Genomic DNA, 16,530 nt, shown 5'->3' with positions numbered 1-16,530 from the left:
ACCTCCCCAGTCACTTTTGTCCCACTTTCTGCCCTTGGCCATCTACCCTTGGCCATCTACCCTTAGCTTCCATCTGGAAATCTGCTACCTCTTCCCTACTCTGGAAATCTGCTACCTCTACTGTTTTTCTGGAAATCTGCTACCTCTAAGGAGCCCTGCTCAAGTCCCTTCTTGCCTCACTCCCAAATGCTTTCCTCACTCCCAAACCCTCAGGAGTAGCCCCTTCTCTGTCTTCTTGTTGAGCTCAGCCTTGGGACCAGGGTCCTGGGTAAATACAAATTCCCTGTGGCTCCAAGCCTTATTACCAGATCATCCTCCCAGAAGGATTGGGGACACCCTTGTACCTCACAAACAGCACACACAACCCACCCTGGAGCTTTCAGTCCTAAAGGCCTTTCTTGGATAGCACCACTGCCTTACAGCTCTAGTGGGACAGACAAATTCTGCCTGCCTTAGGTTAAGACTAAAGGGTCTGTCCTGCCTTGTGGTGGGACAGTCTGCCCCCCCCTGCCCGAGGATCACAAGGGGGCTGAGCTCACCTTGAAGTTAACATGCCCGTTGGGAAGGTGGTTGGTATGGATTTTGTGCAAGAAGTAAATGTCCTTAACAAAAAGGTTGAACACAGGGATAACAATCTTCTCTCGGCTGCTGTTGGCCATCTGGGACCTTTGCGTGGCCCCCTGCAGGGCGGTACGGTAGTTGCAGAAGTTGCTGGAGGGGTCCATGTGGTGCTGTGGGCAGACAGGAAGACGGGGTGGGCAGTGTTCTCCCTGCCCCTGTGACTTGCTCAGAATGCTCCTTTGCAGAGTGGAAAACAGTGATGGGAAGGCCCTTCCCCACTGGGCAGCCCTGGATGGTCATCAGAAGAGGCCTCTTTTCTAGGAGTGGGCACCTGGCTCAGTACAGGGTTTGAGTCTAAGCATCATCAGGAGAATTGTAGAGAAGTCTCACAGCTCACACACACGAACACACGCATATACCCACCTCTTCCCTACCTCTCCCCTGCCCTTCTGAGCCTGAGTCTTTCAGACTTCTTTCTTTCAGAACCCTGCTTTGTCCCTCTACTTGGGCCAGCACTTCCCAAAGCTGACAACGTCCACGAGACATTTACAGAAAGTGGCTTCTGTGATCAAAAATCGGGGAAGGCTATAAGCGAACCTGTCTACTCTTGGGCCACCCAGATGATCCAGGACCATAGGAATTCAAGCCAGCAAAAGGCCAGTCAGCTTAACATCACCCGGCATGGGGCTCATGGGCACACTTTTGTCAAACTACTTCCTAAGCACTCTCCAGAACTTGCTTTAGGCCATGCCAGTGCTGACTAAAGTCCCAAGGGCCAAGGAGGGCTTCAGCTACCTACCTCCTAGAGCAGCCAGGCCAGCTCAACATGCCCTTCGAAACCAGATGGCACTGTGCTCAGTGGGTTCTGAGCAAGGGGGCAGAGCATGATGTAGGTCCACCCCTCTGCAGGCCAATGCAGGATGAGGCTGAGGTGCTTACCTCTAAGACATCAAACTTGGCTGTCTTGACTTTGGACCATGTTTTCTTCAGCCTCGCCACAGGACTGAGGTTCATGCCAGCTGCAGGGAACAGCAGGTAGGGTCAGGGTGGGGGTAGGCAGGCCATGCAGAAGCTGGACAGGAAGCCCCTGGGGCCTGGACACTCACAGATGATGGCCATCATGGAGTTGAAATTCCCGATGTTGAAGCACTCCCGGGCCACATCAATAAAGAACTCTAGCATGCGGGTCCGGTGCTTCTTCTTCACCACCTTGAGAGCAGCCAGACAGCCTCAGGGTGAGCCCACCACAGGAGCGTCCCCTCCACCACCCGCCCCTGAATGGCGGCCTGAACAGGAGCTACTCTGGGCCCTCGGAGCTGTCCCACCCAGGGCTGGGGAAGTGCTCATGAGTTGCAGAAGTAGGAATGCAGCTGTGGCATTTTCGGTGTTGGGCAGAGGGGCAGGAGAGCAGTTTGAGAGGATAGGGGAGCCCCAGATGAACTCAAAGACCATGCTGGTGCGCTCCATGGATGGTCTCACAATCACTATGAGATTGGCCAGCAGGTGGGGGGGTTGGGGATGGGGTAACAGGGATGTTGGTGGGCCTGGCAATGGAGGCTTCTGTCTCCACTTTCATTATCTGAGGGATACAGAAGTCAGAGCCTCAGGCAGCCCCATGGGTTCGGAGAAGTAACAGTGCCACCCCACCCACAGGGGCCATGCAGCGCTTACCCGGCACACCTCGGTGGCCACTAGCATGCTAAGGCAGTTGAACCAGTTGTCATAGGCCTCCAGGCTATAGGTCTTGGTCAGGTCCCCTCGGCACTGGAGGAACACAGCAGGTCACAGGGAGCCTGAGCACCCTGGCAACAGGTGCTGCCCCAGTCCTACCCCCCAGAAATGAACAGGAGCCATGGCCAAAAGAGACAGAAGGTGACAGGAGGGTGTGGACAACTGGACAGATCCAGGTCTCCCAGGATGCCCCCCTCCTCAGGCTCCTGGGAGCACTGGCCCCCTTCTAGTGTGTATCACCCTGCATTGCTGTCTGTTGACCCCTTGGGGCAGGCACCAGGCCAGACCCATATCCACTTGGTTGTGAGAATGCCCTTCCCTGCACGGGGTATATACAGGTACCAGGCCCACCCTAAGGCCACCCCAGAGCCCACAGCAGCCCCTCACCCTGTGCTTGTCCCGAGAGTCCATGTGGCTGACAATCTGCATCAGGTCCTCAGGGTGAATACTGCTGACCCTCTCCTAGGATGGGCAAGGAGACAGCACAGGAGAGTGAAAAGTCTGTTATTCTTGGGCAGGCCCCACAGTCAAGGTATAGGCCACGTTTAAAGTAGCATTCAGGACCTTGCAGGTGTGTGTCCTGGCCCCCCTTGATCACGGCACCCAGCCAGTGAGTAGGCCCTGCCTGCCCCTCCCCCACCAAATGTACCCCCCCACACACACGGGGGTCTGAAAGACACTGCCCTGAGAGGGGAGGAAACAGGGCTTCATGTGAGTGAGGCAGAAGCCTTGGGGCAGTGGCTGAAAGGTACAGGGTACCTTCCCAGCCCACAGCATAGGCAAGATGAGGGGACAGGGTGGGGGAAACTGGCTCTCCCCCAACAATCCCTTCACCTCCTGGGCTGGTCCTCCATCTTGGGGCCCCTGTACAGGGCTGCTGGGATCCTGGGGACCCAGAAGCAGTGGTTGGACCTAGCAAGTAAACTTCACGCAACACCCCAGTCTGACCAGCAGAGGAGGCCCTACAGCACTGTGTTCAAAAAGATGCTGGGGTGGGGAGGTCCAGTGGCCTTGAGTGAGCATTGGTGAACACACCCCCACCCCAGGCAGGGCCCCACTGCAGCACTGACCAGCTCAATGTGAGTCAGCTGCTGGGCCAGCACCAGAGGGTCACAGCACACGCCCAGGATGTCCTTCTGAGTGGCTGGCGGCTTAGCCTTGAGGACAGACCCTTTGTCCATGGCTGGTGAACGGAGCTTCTCCCGCAGCTCCTGAAGCTGGTTTCGGGCAGCCAGGGACAGCAGCAGGCTCTGTGTCATTTGGGCAATGGCCTTCTTCACTGTGCCATTCTCCTGTGGGGGGAGGGGACAGTGAAGGTGCTGGTGTGGGCTGGAAAGACCACCATCTCTCCCAAGGAACACATCTCCTCTCTAAGGATACACCTAACTTTTTTTTAAGATTTTTAAAATATTTTATCCATTGATTTGACAGAGACAGAGTGAGAGAGAGAACAGGGAGTGGGATAGGAAGAAGCAGGCTTCCCGCTGGGCAGGGAACCCGATGTGAGGCTCCATCCACATGACCTGAGCCAAAGACTGATGCTTAACCTGCTGAGCCACCCAGGCACCCTGATATGCCTAACTTTGAACCCACGTCCTACTCAAACCTGCCATTTGGGCAGGGCCTTTAAGCCTTTCAGGACAGAATGGAATACAGCATGAGCTCCTCTTATCCTGGAGGGTGACTCAGCAGGCTAGCCTGTGGGGTGGGCCTCTGGGTCTGAAAGCCATGGCTTTCCCAGGGGCGTCCACCTGAGCTACTACTTTCGGCCTTCCCACAGCAGAGGGGGTGGGGGGGGGGCACAGCAGGGAAGAGAGCATCTGGAAGAGCTTCCTCTAGGACTAGGAACCTTCAGTCCCTGGGCGGGAGCAGCCCTGGCCCTGCCCAGAGGTCTCCCTGGGCTTTCCAAGCCCTCCAGCCAGACAGAAGCTGCCGAGCACAGAGAGCACCTCCCAGGTTTCCTGTCTCCACAGAAGGCCAGGAGTGAGCTGGGGGCCAGAAATGCAGACAGGCTCTTAGAAGCTCTTACTATTTTCCCACTGCACTCACCAGAACGTCTTGTGAGGACGGACACAAATAGAGCCACCCAGCAGTCATCTTGGAACAGTGACAGCACAGAAGACCAATAAAGAGCTGTCCCTGAAGACCCACCCTTCTGTGAGGGTAAACCCCCTCCCCCAATCATATACCCAAGAAGATCTGCCAGAGTCCAAGGAAGACCTCACCTCATCACACTGTGTGACCCGGTGGGTGATGGCCTTCAGTTCGGCCATGGCCTTCTCATCCTGGAAGTCATAGGGGAAAGCCTCTGTCCACTCCTTTAACAGCTGTACAATCTTGGCTGAGAAGGACTTCAGCTTGGCCTGGGGCAGCAGGGCATAGAGTAAAGTCACCCCCCAGAGCAGGCAAGAAGACGACAAGTGATACAAACCTCCCCATCCCCCCCCACCCCCAATTACCGCCTGCAGGACCTGCCCTCCCCCGTACTGGGGTGAGGTTAGGCAGGGCATCCCCCACCCTGTCCACCTATGGTTTTCTTATAACTGCTATGTTTCATATTCCCCTTAGTTCAGTTCTCTTTCACTTAAATCCATTTTCAAAAAAATTTGTCCTTTCACCACAACATGGTAAACTAGTTTCCTTTGCTGTAATTAGAAGTTACCCATTTAAAACGAGAACCGAGTAAAATTATTAAAAATGAGAGTCTCTCGCCTGTCCCCCTCAGTTAAAAGCAGGTTAACAAGTGCTAGGAAGGGGCGTAGACACTCAGAGGCATCCCTCTCCTGACTACAGGTCAGTAAATATGGGTGGGCCCCCTGCTGTTGTCCTCGGTCCACACATGTAAGGCCTGAGGTGGGTGTCCCAAAGGCGTGGGGCTGTCCCAGCCGGTCCTCAGTGCCCAGCCCCACACTGTCCCACTGAAATGACCACATGTGCCCATATCCCTTCTGTGCCCACCATGGTTCCTCCTCAGTACTGACCAGCTCCCTGCCCTCCTGTACTTGCCCAACCTGGATGGTTCTTGCAGCCCTGTGGGCCTCTAGCAACTCATCCCCACATCTTTTTGCCGACATCTGCCCCACCCCTGCTGAGCTGCCTCCAGCCTGCCTGATCCTGGCCACATACCCAGCTGGTTCCCTCGCAGTGGTGTCTCATGCCCTCCAGAGCCTCTCCCAGCTGGCCGCCTCACTCCCTGCAGCCAGCCCTCCTCTCCAGAGCCCAGTGCTTGTGGCATCCAGGAGGCCTTGAGGACACTTCCCCCAGATGACCACAGCACCCCACACTCAGGAGCTAGAGCCTTGAACTCAGTGGCCCTGCAGTGCATGTCACCATGAACAAGGGCTGGCAGGCTCACTCCAGGCTCCTCTCACACTCCTACTGTCCCCACACTGACCTTCCGCCTATAATTTCCTCTCCCCGCCCACCCCACTTGGCCTTATTTCCACCTGTCTCTCTAGGAGCCTTTCCTAATCCTGTGCGATCAGTGCCTGTCTCCTTGCACCCTGGGATGGCCTCCTCTAATGAGGAGATAGTTCAGAGGCCTGTGCTGCAAACCCACAGGGACAGGAGGCCTGGCCTTGTGGAGGGAAGGTAGAGGACAAAGTAGCAAACGGGGGCAGGATGTGCTCTGCTGCAGCCCAGACTTGGCCCTGCCAGTGCTTGGACTGCATGCCTACCACCCCGTCTCCTGCACCAGACTGGGCTTCTAAAAGCCTCATCTGAAGCACATGCCTCAGCTATCCTGGCCACCCAAAGCCTGCCTCAGTCAGAAGAGACAACAGGGGCAAAGAGCCCTATTGAAGTCATTGAAAACCACTGTGAGCAGGAGTCGGCCTGAGAGTGCTACCAACTGACACCCACCCACAGAGCATGGCTTTTCTACCAGCTGGGGGAGGCCCGACACTGACCAGGATTCCTGGCACGCTGTTAGCTATGGCCCTTTCCTGGAAAGAGGTGCGAGTGCCCAGCAGGTACAGTTACTTTCAGCATCCCATGAAGAGTGCTTGGCTCTGTGTGCTCCCTATGCCCCCATGGTGAGCCATGCCCTGGGGTGCCAAGGGATGCCAAGGGGGGCCAGACACAAGCCAACCTTGCCCAGACCGGGAAGGCCCTCGGCTGGGCTCAGCCAGACCTGTCCTGCCAGCTGGCTCCGAACATGCTTCTCTCCCAAGTGGGAGCTGGGGGCACAGAGATAGGTAGCCCCCATCAGCACCCGTTACCTTCTCAGACCCTGTCTCCAGCTGCTGCCTCTGCTCCAGACAGATCTGCCCCACACGGGCCAGCAGGTCATGAGGAGGGATGAAGACCCGGGAGCTCAACAGAAATGTAAAGATGTATGTCCTCTAAAGAAAAGAGACAAGGAGAGAGAATGAAGACTAGGTCAGTCCTGGTGTGACCCCCACCCCCCCGCCACCCAGGTATGGTCACAGCCTGTCCCGCCACCTCCCAGGCCTGCAGCCACAACTTCTCCTGCATAGTTTATTGCACCTTGCATGCCCTTCCTTTTCTCTCACTTGCTACCCAAGTCCTGACCACCCAACCCCAACCCTGGCAAGGCACAGATCAAATCCCACTTCCCAGAGGCTTCCCCTGACAAGCTCAGCCCCAGCAGCCCTTCTCTGCTAAGATTTTCCCACACCGTCTATCCTACCCCACGATGGGAGAGAACACCCAGGCTTGGATGTTGGTGGGATTCTCCCAACCTGTGTGAGCCTATAGCCCAGTCCACAGTGCTCCCAGGGCCAGGCTCCACGCGTGCATTCTCCAGATTGTCACTGACCTTGCCCCCGACGGAGGCCAGACGGGGGAAGGGTAGGCCATCTTGGAGCCGGCACCCAGCAATAGGGGACTGCTCCAAGCAGTCACTAACCAAACTGTGGACCTTATCTCCCCCTGGCACACCAAGGCCCCTCTGTCCCACATCCTGTGCCCTTGTCACTGGGCCATGTAGTACACGTTGAGGGGTCCTCATGATCTGAACTAAAAGGGAGCAGGGCCCAGGGTTTTCTGAAGCATTTTGTCTGACACCAGTCAGCACCCGTGAGCTCTCCACATCGGCCTGGCCAAAGACAGGTTGGACTTGAGAGGAGAGAAGCTCCTTGGAACTCTCCTGGGGATTCTACCCCTACATGGCTGCTGCAGGCTGGGGCGCCTACCACCCTTCACCCCCCACTCTGGGCCCAAAGGGGCAGGTCTTCTTCATGACAGTCCAAAGCAGGCTGGGCCATGTTTGCTGACAGCACAGGTCTTGTGGAACAAGACTCAGGACTCAGTACCTCAGGCCCTCATGCAGCCTTCAGAGGCCGATGGAGAAAACTCTCCTGGGAACAGCAGAATTTTCTCTAACCTCCCCCCGTCACATCGAATGTGCTGTCCCCAGGCTGTGAGGCATGGGTGCTCAGGGATCCCAGCTCATCAGTAGCTCCCTCCTAAACAGATGGCTCAGACGTGCGATGATAGTCACCCAAACATCACACCTTGGAGTTCTTAGCCAAGGCAAGAAGAGCACACAGGGAGGAGCCCTGTATTTCTGAGGAGCACAGAGATCTGCTGGTGTGCTCGCATCCCCAACTGCACACATACATGGGGCAGAGGCAGCTGGGGAAGGCTGGGGGAAATCCAGAACTCGGCAGACGAGCTGGCGCCCCGCCAGGCTCACCAGCCCTACCCTTTTGCTCTACTGCCCCTTCACGGTCTCCTGGGAAGCAGGCTGTGACCCCGGGACAGAGTGCTTGGGTGACAGCAGAGCTGGGGTTGGAGGGGCCAGCCCCTGGGAGGTTCATACCCTGCCCCAGGCTTCTTCAGGGCCTCGAGGCCTCTCTCCTGGCCCTGCCACCTGGCCCTCAGCTGCCGGGTCTGCACCACCAATACCAGCCCCCGTCTAGCTCTGGGAGGGTTTTCAAGTAGGATGGAGTGGACAGCGCCCCTGGAGAGAGGTGGGAGGCGTGACATGTTGGGGGCGTGGGACAGGAACACCTAGAAGCAGAGCTGGCTCCAGCACCATTAGATACAAACTGGAGAGTGGAGGGGGGACACTCCCTCCCCAACCTCCCAGGCAACAGTGTCTGACTTGCCAAGGCCAGTGAGCACAGTTCTGCCCACAGGAGGGAGGCGGCAGCAGCCTTTGCAGCTCGACCCTCCAAAGGGAGCGGGCAGGCCCAACACCACTGCTGCTAAGAGACGCCCTCTGTCTGAGGCAAAAGGGAAGCCACAAAGAGAACTCTTTCTCTCTGTTCTAAGAATGTACCGATGACATCTTGAAATGAAGAGGGAGGATTTGAGTTGCTGCGGAAGGTCAGTCCTACCCATGCACATGTGCTTTGGGGTCTGCATGCTGGCCAGGCATGGCAGGGCTGTCTCCCCTCCTTCTGGACTATGGCAGTTCTTGCACAAAACAAACTTTGCAGCTCAAGGACAGGACACATGCCGCACATGCTGTGCGGACTCTTAACAGGATCCCAAGATACCAGCCTTACCCCTTAGACTCCTCTTCCTACCTGAGGACCCTGTCCAGAGCTCAAATCCCTGTCCCACCCCCTTCTGTATCTGCTTCCTTGTGCCATCAAAGCCCTCTCCGAGCTGCCCGGGTTCAACAGGGAAGTCACTGCAGGTTCCTCTCCCCTAGGGGCAGGGGGGCTGAGGATCCCTGATGCCTGCCCCTCCCCTGCTCTGTCTGGGGCTCCCTCCCCACCCCAGAAGCAACCTCTCCTAGAACCTTGGTGGCCCCCCAGCAGTCCCACCCACCTCCAGGGCCTAGACACTCACATCCGGGTAATAGTCCACTGTGGGGACCAGGTGCTCCATCAAGGCCTCCAGGGATCCAGAGATGAGGCGTCCTTCTTGGAAGACGAGGTCCCCTGAGCTGCCGGCCCCACTTCCTCGCTCCCCCATGCCGGGCTGCACCTGTCCACTACAGCTGGGCCCAAGTATGCTGGAGAAGACGACAGATGTCTGGGGCATAGTTTCCTGGGAAAAAGAGAAAAAGGTATCACAGGCCCAGCCACCAGGCCCTCCTCCTCCCAGTCTTCATCCTGAGTGTGTGCAGGGGCACAGTGCGAGCCCCAGCAGGGTCTGGAGGGGCACCCCACCCAAGGGTGGATAATAGAGTTCAGCTCGGGTGGGCAGACAGACTCTTCGGCAGCCCACCAGCCACTGGTCTGATAAATGTTTCTCCAACACCTGCTTTGTGCATACCAGGCCTCACTGCTGGAGCCTAGACACACAGAACGCTGCTTCCTGGGGTTGCATTCCAGTAGCGGAAGAGAAACTACGGAGGAGAACATGAAGCAATGTAGGGGTGGTCAAGGCAGTCTCAGGTAAGGTACCATTAGACTGATGGTAGCCATAGACTGATGGTGTTAGTCATGCTGCATCCTACAATAAGAAAGGAACATTCTAGGCAAAAGGGATAGTAGGTACCAAGGTCCTGAGGCCAGTGTATGTTGAAGGGAAGAAGTAGGGAGAACAGGCTGAGGACAAACAAAACAGACTATTCACAACCAGGGACTAGGGAGCCATGTGCTCTTCCTCTGAGTGAGACAGGACACAGGGCGACTCTGAGAACAACAACCCGACTCAGGGTGAAGGTCACTATTTCTGCTATGTGCAGACCAAGTGAGGGAGGGATCTGAAAACCAATTGGTGGGTTTTGCCATATTCCAGGAAGAGACTGCTGAAGTCAGGTGGTAGCAGAGGAGGAGAGCAGGGTTGACACTGGATGCTGCGAAGGATGGCCTTGGGCCTGAGAACTGACCACCATGGAGAAGAACATGAGGGCAGGTTCTGGGGAAAGACCTGGAACTTGCTTTTCGACATGCTGAATTTGAAACGCCTATTAGATATATGTGTCAGCAGCCTGGGGTTGCTCAGTGACCCCCCAAGCTGGGGCCACTCACAGTGGCCTGGCATGACCAGGAGGATGAGGGTGCCCACCTCCCACTGCAACACAGCCTCTAGGGGAAGTCATCCTGAGGCCTAGGAGAGCCTACAGCTCTCTTGGGCCTCAGTTTCCCATTGCCCAGAGCCGCTGTGCCTGGGAGGTGCCGCGTGGGGATCAGTGAGGCACACTGGCCACAAGGCCTCGAAAGCTGGTGCCCCATGAGTTCTCTCCCTCCTGCAGCTGAGAGGCCTGTGCTACTGGCTTGTCCCACCCTCACCCCGCGTAGAGGGCAGGAATGGACAAACCGGCACCTTCCTGTGCTGGCTCCCGTGTCTGGTGAACACCAGCCAGCAGGCACATGGCCCGGCCCCCACCTCTCCAGGCAGCTGCACGGCCCCACCTCCAGAGCGCTGGAGGCTGCCTCCCCATACACCCTCCGTGGGCTTCCCGGCGCTCACCGCCACTGCTGCTGCTTCTCCAGCCCTGGCCTGCTTTCTGACCCAAACTGGGGCAAGCTTCTGAGCCAGTGTGGCCTCAGTTTCCCCACTGTGCGAGCAAACGGTAGTCATGATTATTTTTGTCATGATACAGCCCAGGGCCAGTGCACTCCAAGGTCCACACAATGAGATCCGACTCCCAGCCTACAGCCCATCAGCCGAGCTTCACATGGGAAAAAGGGCGCTCTGCCCAAATAACGCAGGCTAAGGCCAAACACCTGAAGGGTGCCTTAGAGTTCTCAAAAAATCTTCTGGAAGGAGAGTAAGAGCTCAAGGAAAGCCCGAGGGATTAAAATGCTCTTGGTCCCTAGGCTCAGCTGCCCCACCTGGGACAGGGCTTCAGACTCACAGAACACACCCCTCAACACACATCGGAATGCACATTCTCAGGCCCTGCCCCAGACCCGCCAAGTCAGAAACGCAGGCCGGGTCCTTGATCTGTGTCTTAGCAAGCCATCTGGGGGCGCTCCTCAGGCTGCCCAAATCCATGTGTCTTAGGCAGCCCCCTGCCCATCACCCAGGAGTCCTCACCCTGCTCCTCCCCCAAGGATCCTCAGCCTCATGGGGGTCTCAGTCCTCCAGGGCACCCCACCCACATCCAGACCAGACCAGACCAGACCAGCAAGCCATGGAAGGAGCTACCAGGAAAGGCACATCCCTTTGGCTTGGGGTGGTGGCCCTTCCTTCAGCAGGCTGGGCTCAGGACCCCATAACTGAACTTCCCAACTGCATGAGATCTTGTATTGCCTATTTTTCAATGACATCAACAAGAGTTTACATAAACGCACAGAAACACGTGGCCGTCCACCACCACAGACCAGTTATAGAGTTTACTGCAAGGGAGCTGGAGAAGGAGACTTTCACTTTCCATTCTACACATTTGTAAGCTATTTGGTAACTTGTCTAAATGGTACATTCATTTTGTCATTTTAAAAATAACTTCGTCTTCTTTACTGCAAAGAGGCTGAGTTTGGAAATCAGCCCTTTTTATAAAGCCACGTTAGAGAGTCTGAAGCCCAGGGCTGGGCCTGTGGATGGAGCCACAGCCACCACCACGGGTCCCCTGAGAAGGCAGGCTTTGAAGCAAGGGCCTGGAACCCACTCAGACAGCAGGGAGCTGTAGGGTCCACGCCAACATCTCCCCTGCCCAGGGACCAACCGGGGATGCTCCCTGCCTACATGTACTCCTCTCTCCCTGAGCTCAGGGGTCCCGGGGGGCCACTCAGCCCCTAACAGAGCCCCCACCCCAGCCATGAGCACTGAGGGGTCTCCAGGTGCAGCACCAAGTGGGCAAAGAGAGCACCCTCGGGTTTGAATCCCACTCTGCAACAGCCAGCCCCTTGCCCCTGGCCAAGTCTAACCCGCCTCAATTTCCACAGCCATTGAGTGGGGATGAAGACAACCCCTGCCAAGCCCTCTACCTGCCCGGCATTTCCGCTGGCCACCCCACCTGGCCCCCTCTGTTCTTGCACATGGCATCCTCTTCTCCCTTCCCAGCAGAGCAGGACCTGCCATCAGTGGCCATACTCCTGTGTGTCCATTGTCTCCGACCGGCCCCCTTCTCAAGGAAGTGCTCCTCCGAGTGGCACCCCCAGGATCTGGGCTCCCGTCTTGGGCAGGGGAGTCACAGCAAAAGCACTATCATAAAAAGAAACAAAGCCCAGACTGAGTAGGTCCACAAGCCGCCAATGACACCAATGCTAGCACTGAATCATCTCGTTAATTCTAAGAACCCTCACAAAACCCATTATTCTCCACATGCAGCAGATGAGGACAAGGCACAGAGGGATGAAGTAACCGGCCCTGATCACGCAGCTAGATGGTGGCAGTGCCAGGATGGCTGCAAAGGCAGCCCAGGAAACCTGGCCCTGAGCTTGGCCTGGCCACTGGGAGCTCTGTCAGGATCTTCAACCTCTCAGAGCCTTCATTTCCCTACCCATGGAATGGGCACAGGGTGTGCTACGTCCGAGACTTGCTGGGAGGATGCAACGGGCACTTGTGGAAATGCTGTACACGAGACATGCTCTCCCCTCCCCACCCCGGAGGAGCCAGCTCCCACAGATGTGCCTGCTCGGCACCCCACAGGGCTGCCCAGGACACACAAGCGCTGATTGTTCTAGACACGCAGGACCCCAGAGGCCTCGGAGAGCCCCACTCTGCACGGACATTCTCAGGCCTGTGCGGTGCCCGACCAGGACAGCAGCACCACCAGGGAACTCGTGGGCAGTCCAGAGCCGGAAACCGCCCGTTCTCGGGAGTTCTCGATCCTCTGAAAGCAGCTGGGCTCCAAGCAAGGTCTACCCGGCAACACCTACGTCCCGCGCCCCGCGAAAACACAGCACGAGTTCCAGCCCCAGCCTGGCGCCTTGGAGAGTGTTTGCCTGCGGGGAGGAGAGTCTGCCTCCCCGGGGTCAGCCCTGTGGCCTGAGCCAGAAGCACCCAGAGCTTCACGCAAACCCCCTGCCCACCCCACCACCCAGCAATCCTGACTTATCTGACTGGGGGTGCTGCCGGGCCAGGGCAGTTTGTGGGGGGGCTCTTCCAGGTGAAAATGGGAACAGGGGGTACAGGGAGCCTCTCACTCCCCTCGGCTGCCCTTGGCTACACCCAGACACAACGGGAAGCTGCGGACACTGGGGGGAGAGCTCGGGAAGCCTCTTGAGGCCAGGCCCAGATCAGGAGAGGACAGAGCCTGGGTGGGCCAGCCTTCCACGCCAGCTTCCTTAGGGCCCGAGGCTGGAGCCCACACCCCCCTGCCCGCACAAAACAGCAGCCTGTTTCCAGGAGGGGCAGACCGACTCACCCCCACCTCCCAACCCCGCTCTGCCTCCTTGCAGCTCTTCCTCCTGTCAGGCCCCGGCCGGAAGGCAAGCGCCCTCCAATTATAGATGCACTCGGCCCACACCCTGGTCAAAGTGATTCTCCACATCCCAGGTGGGTGCAGGGGCAGCCCTGGGGCTGGTCCCAGGTGCAGGCGGGAGAGACCTGGCCCAAGAGTAGGGGCAGCAGCCACGGCCCAGCGCTTGCCTGGCTCGCGCATGCTTTACTTACTTTACTTGCTCTCCGGGGGCATCTACGGAGGAGTCCTGCCTGCACCTGGGCCCCAAGTTTCAAAGACGGCCGGGGATCCACGGTGCTGGGGTGCAGGGGACGGGGGAGAGGCAGGGCACTGCTCCTGCCCTGCAGAGTGGAACCGTGGTGCCTGGCATGGGATGGGGGCAGGTAGGGAGGGCCGGCCTGGCCAAGGCGGAGTCCTCACGACCCTCTGCAGTGTCCAGGAGGTTTCGCTTTTGACCTCTCCATCTTTCTGCCCCTTCCCGGGGCTCCCCCACCACTCCACTCCATCTGGCATGTCTGCTGCTGCTCCCCAGAAAAAGAAGTGGCTACAGGGGGTTCCTGCAGCTACCCCTGCTCCAGGGCTCACTCCTGCTCCCCCTCCATGGTCCAATAAGGGACATGACCTTGGGAAAACCCAGTCTCCTTCAATTCCATTCCTTGAGTGCTCCTTGTCTACACCCCGACCCGTGACCACCCACCCGCACCTACCCACCCAGGTCCTTTCATGGGGCTTCAGGTCTGGGACCTCAGTGTGAGAGTCCAGAATGGCCTCAGGAGACACACCGGCTAGAGACTCGCTTCCCCTGCTGTCAGCTGGGTAGACAGCTTCTTGCCCCACTTGCCTGGCAGAGTGATGGTGAGGGCTGGACAAGAAAATGGAAGCCAGCACTCCCAGGAGTGGAGCTAGATGCCACCATGAGCTGCCGTCTCTGTGCCTGGCCTCAGTGACACCACTTCGAACCTCCAGCCCCTGGCCAGGGCCTCACACCTTCAGCAGGCCACATGCCTCTTGCCCTCAGCTGAGGCTTCTTATTAAGGCCACATTCTGCACATCCATCCTGGCCCCACGCACAACCCAGAATTCAGTGGGGACCAGCTTACACCCCAGGGGTGAACTCGGATCAACGGGTCATGGGAGGCAGAGTCAATTCCCCTTCCTCAGTCCAGAGGGACTGTTGGAGACACAAAAGTTTTACAGAGCCTCTCCAAAGACATCCAGTGAGATGGACTCCTTTCAGAAAGCATCCCGCATGTCCATGCGCTCCCCGCTCCTTCCCTCCTGCTTCCCTGGGACCACACTCCCCAGTACGTGCTGGCATAGAAGTTTTGGCTCAGGCGCCATTCTCTGGGGAAGCTGGGCTCAGAGAAGAGCATCCGTCTGTCTTATTTCTGTCCCCCTGGCCAGGACTACAATAGGCATGTGCTGATGGCTGAGCTTATGGGACAGGGCACTGGTCCCTGAACTTTACAGCGGGGTGGGCATGCAGGAGGTTTCTGGTGCAGAACAAGGGCTCGTAGGCAGAACCAGGCCATCGCAGCACAGAAGGTAAACCCCATTCTCTGGGCTCTGCTTGAAGGACTGCCTGCACCTGGTCCTGGATGCCGGGGGCGGGGGGCTTCCCACGGGGGACGGTCTGGAGCTCTGCAACTGTGCAACTCGGACCCAAGGCCCCGTTTAGCTGACTCAGCCGAAGTAGTTCACTTCTGGGTACCCGCAGCTGCCCCGCCTCTTGCACGCTCACACGCACATATACCCTACAAAAGCATCAAGAGCATGGCCAGAGGGCCCCGCGGTGGGGGGGGGGAGTGGGCAGCACAGTAGGTGGGGGCAGTCTCAGAGACTTGGGGAGACTGAGGAGTGAGAACCCAAGCAGCCCCAGTGCCCCCAAGAGACCTGGTAGAGATGGGGAAAGAGGGTTTTTAGGAGGTATCTGTAGATTATGAATCAAATTCCCTCTTGCAGCCTCTTTAAGAAACCTCAGCTAGAGATGTAATTGCCACTCACTGCCATGGTGTTCCCTGATGGGGCGCTTACACACGGGCCCGGCAGGGTCCATGCCCCTCCCTAGGGCTGCAAAACACACAGGGGGGCATCTGCGTCTGGCCACACACCCAGGGGGCATCTGCGTCTGGCCACACACCCACTGGAAGGGACAGGCATGCCCACGTACCTGTGTGCACCTTCTGTGATCTAGAGCACAGTCCTACTTGCAAACTCCAGCGGGGCCCAAGATGGCCTTCACAGACACCACACCCCATTGCCGTCTCCCCCAGCGACCCCCCAGGCCTCTGGGAGCTGCAACTCTGACGGAGGCCCAGATCTTTCTGGGCCAGGGCCTCACTACGAGAGCCAGAGCCTGCTGTGAGCAGCCAGGTGGGCCCCACACTACGTGTCCCACACACCCCTGTCCGCCCAGGCGTCGGTAAGGGTCACCCTCCCCGCCGCAGGCTTTTCCTGCTTCCTGTACTGAGCTCCCCAGCAAGGCCGGGGAAGGCTGACACTGCCCAACGGGCTTGTAAAACACTCCCACAGCAGAGGAGCTGACGTCGACACAGTTTACTTGAACATACTCAGGGAGGACCCTGACTCTAGAGAAAGACTCTATAAAGGACCCTGAATCTAAAGAAACATCCAGTCACTGCGGTATCCGTGCACTGAATCTTCCGTGTTCACAGCTGTCCGGGCAGCCCCATCCACCTTCCTGGAGATGGCCATGTGCCCACCTGAACCGGCCCTCATCTCCAGCCTCCCAGCCCTAGAGGGAGCCTCAGTTCACTGCTGGCCCGCGCCCTCCAGTGGCTTCATTCAGAGCGGCCAGATGTGGGCGGAGCCTCATCCCAGGAGGGGCCGTGGCCCACCCCAACCCTGAACTCCCCACACCGGCTCTGTCTCCCAAGCCCTGTCCTGGGACTCCACCCCGACCTACGGCATCTGCAGGAAGCAAGCACTTCCTTCAGCCCCAGAGGAACTAATGGAGGAACACGAAAGATAACCGGCTGACCTCAGCCAGAGCCAACTGTGCC

The 16,530-nt window shown here is 57.9% G+C and overlaps 1 protein-coding gene across 2 annotated transcripts in view; it reads right to left on the bottom strand.

The window, feature by feature from the left end:
* Positions 1-16,530, bottom strand: part of RASGEF1A (RasGEF domain family member 1A) — a 30,564-nt gene that overhangs the window by 1,603 nt on the left and 12,431 nt on the right. For both annotated transcript variants that reach the window (XM_044240055.1, XM_044240056.1), the window contains 9 exons: positions 9,058-9,258; positions 6,513-6,635; positions 4,518-4,655; positions 3,363-3,584; positions 2,680-2,754; positions 2,233-2,325; positions 1,668-1,770; positions 1,501-1,580; positions 540-731 (listed from right to left, as the gene is read on the bottom strand). In XM_044240055.1, coding sequence (XP_044095990.1) covers positions 540-731; positions 1,501-1,580; positions 1,668-1,770; positions 2,233-2,325; positions 2,680-2,754; positions 3,363-3,584; positions 4,518-4,655; positions 6,513-6,635; positions 9,058-9,258 — 1,227 coding nt within the window. Of the gene's footprint in view, positions 1-539; positions 732-1,500; positions 1,581-1,667; positions 1,771-2,232; positions 2,326-2,679; positions 2,755-3,362; positions 3,585-4,517; positions 4,656-6,512; positions 6,636-9,057; positions 9,259-16,530 lie in introns of those variants that run through there.

The sequence above is a fragment of the Neovison vison genome, chromosome 2 (genome assembly GCF_020171115.1).
Source record: "Neovison vison isolate M4711 chromosome 2, ASM_NN_V1, whole genome shotgun sequence".
Lineage (NCBI taxonomy): Eukaryota > Metazoa > Chordata > Mammalia > Carnivora > Mustelidae > Neogale > Neogale vison.
This window is presented reverse-complemented; position numbering and strand designations above follow the sequence as displayed.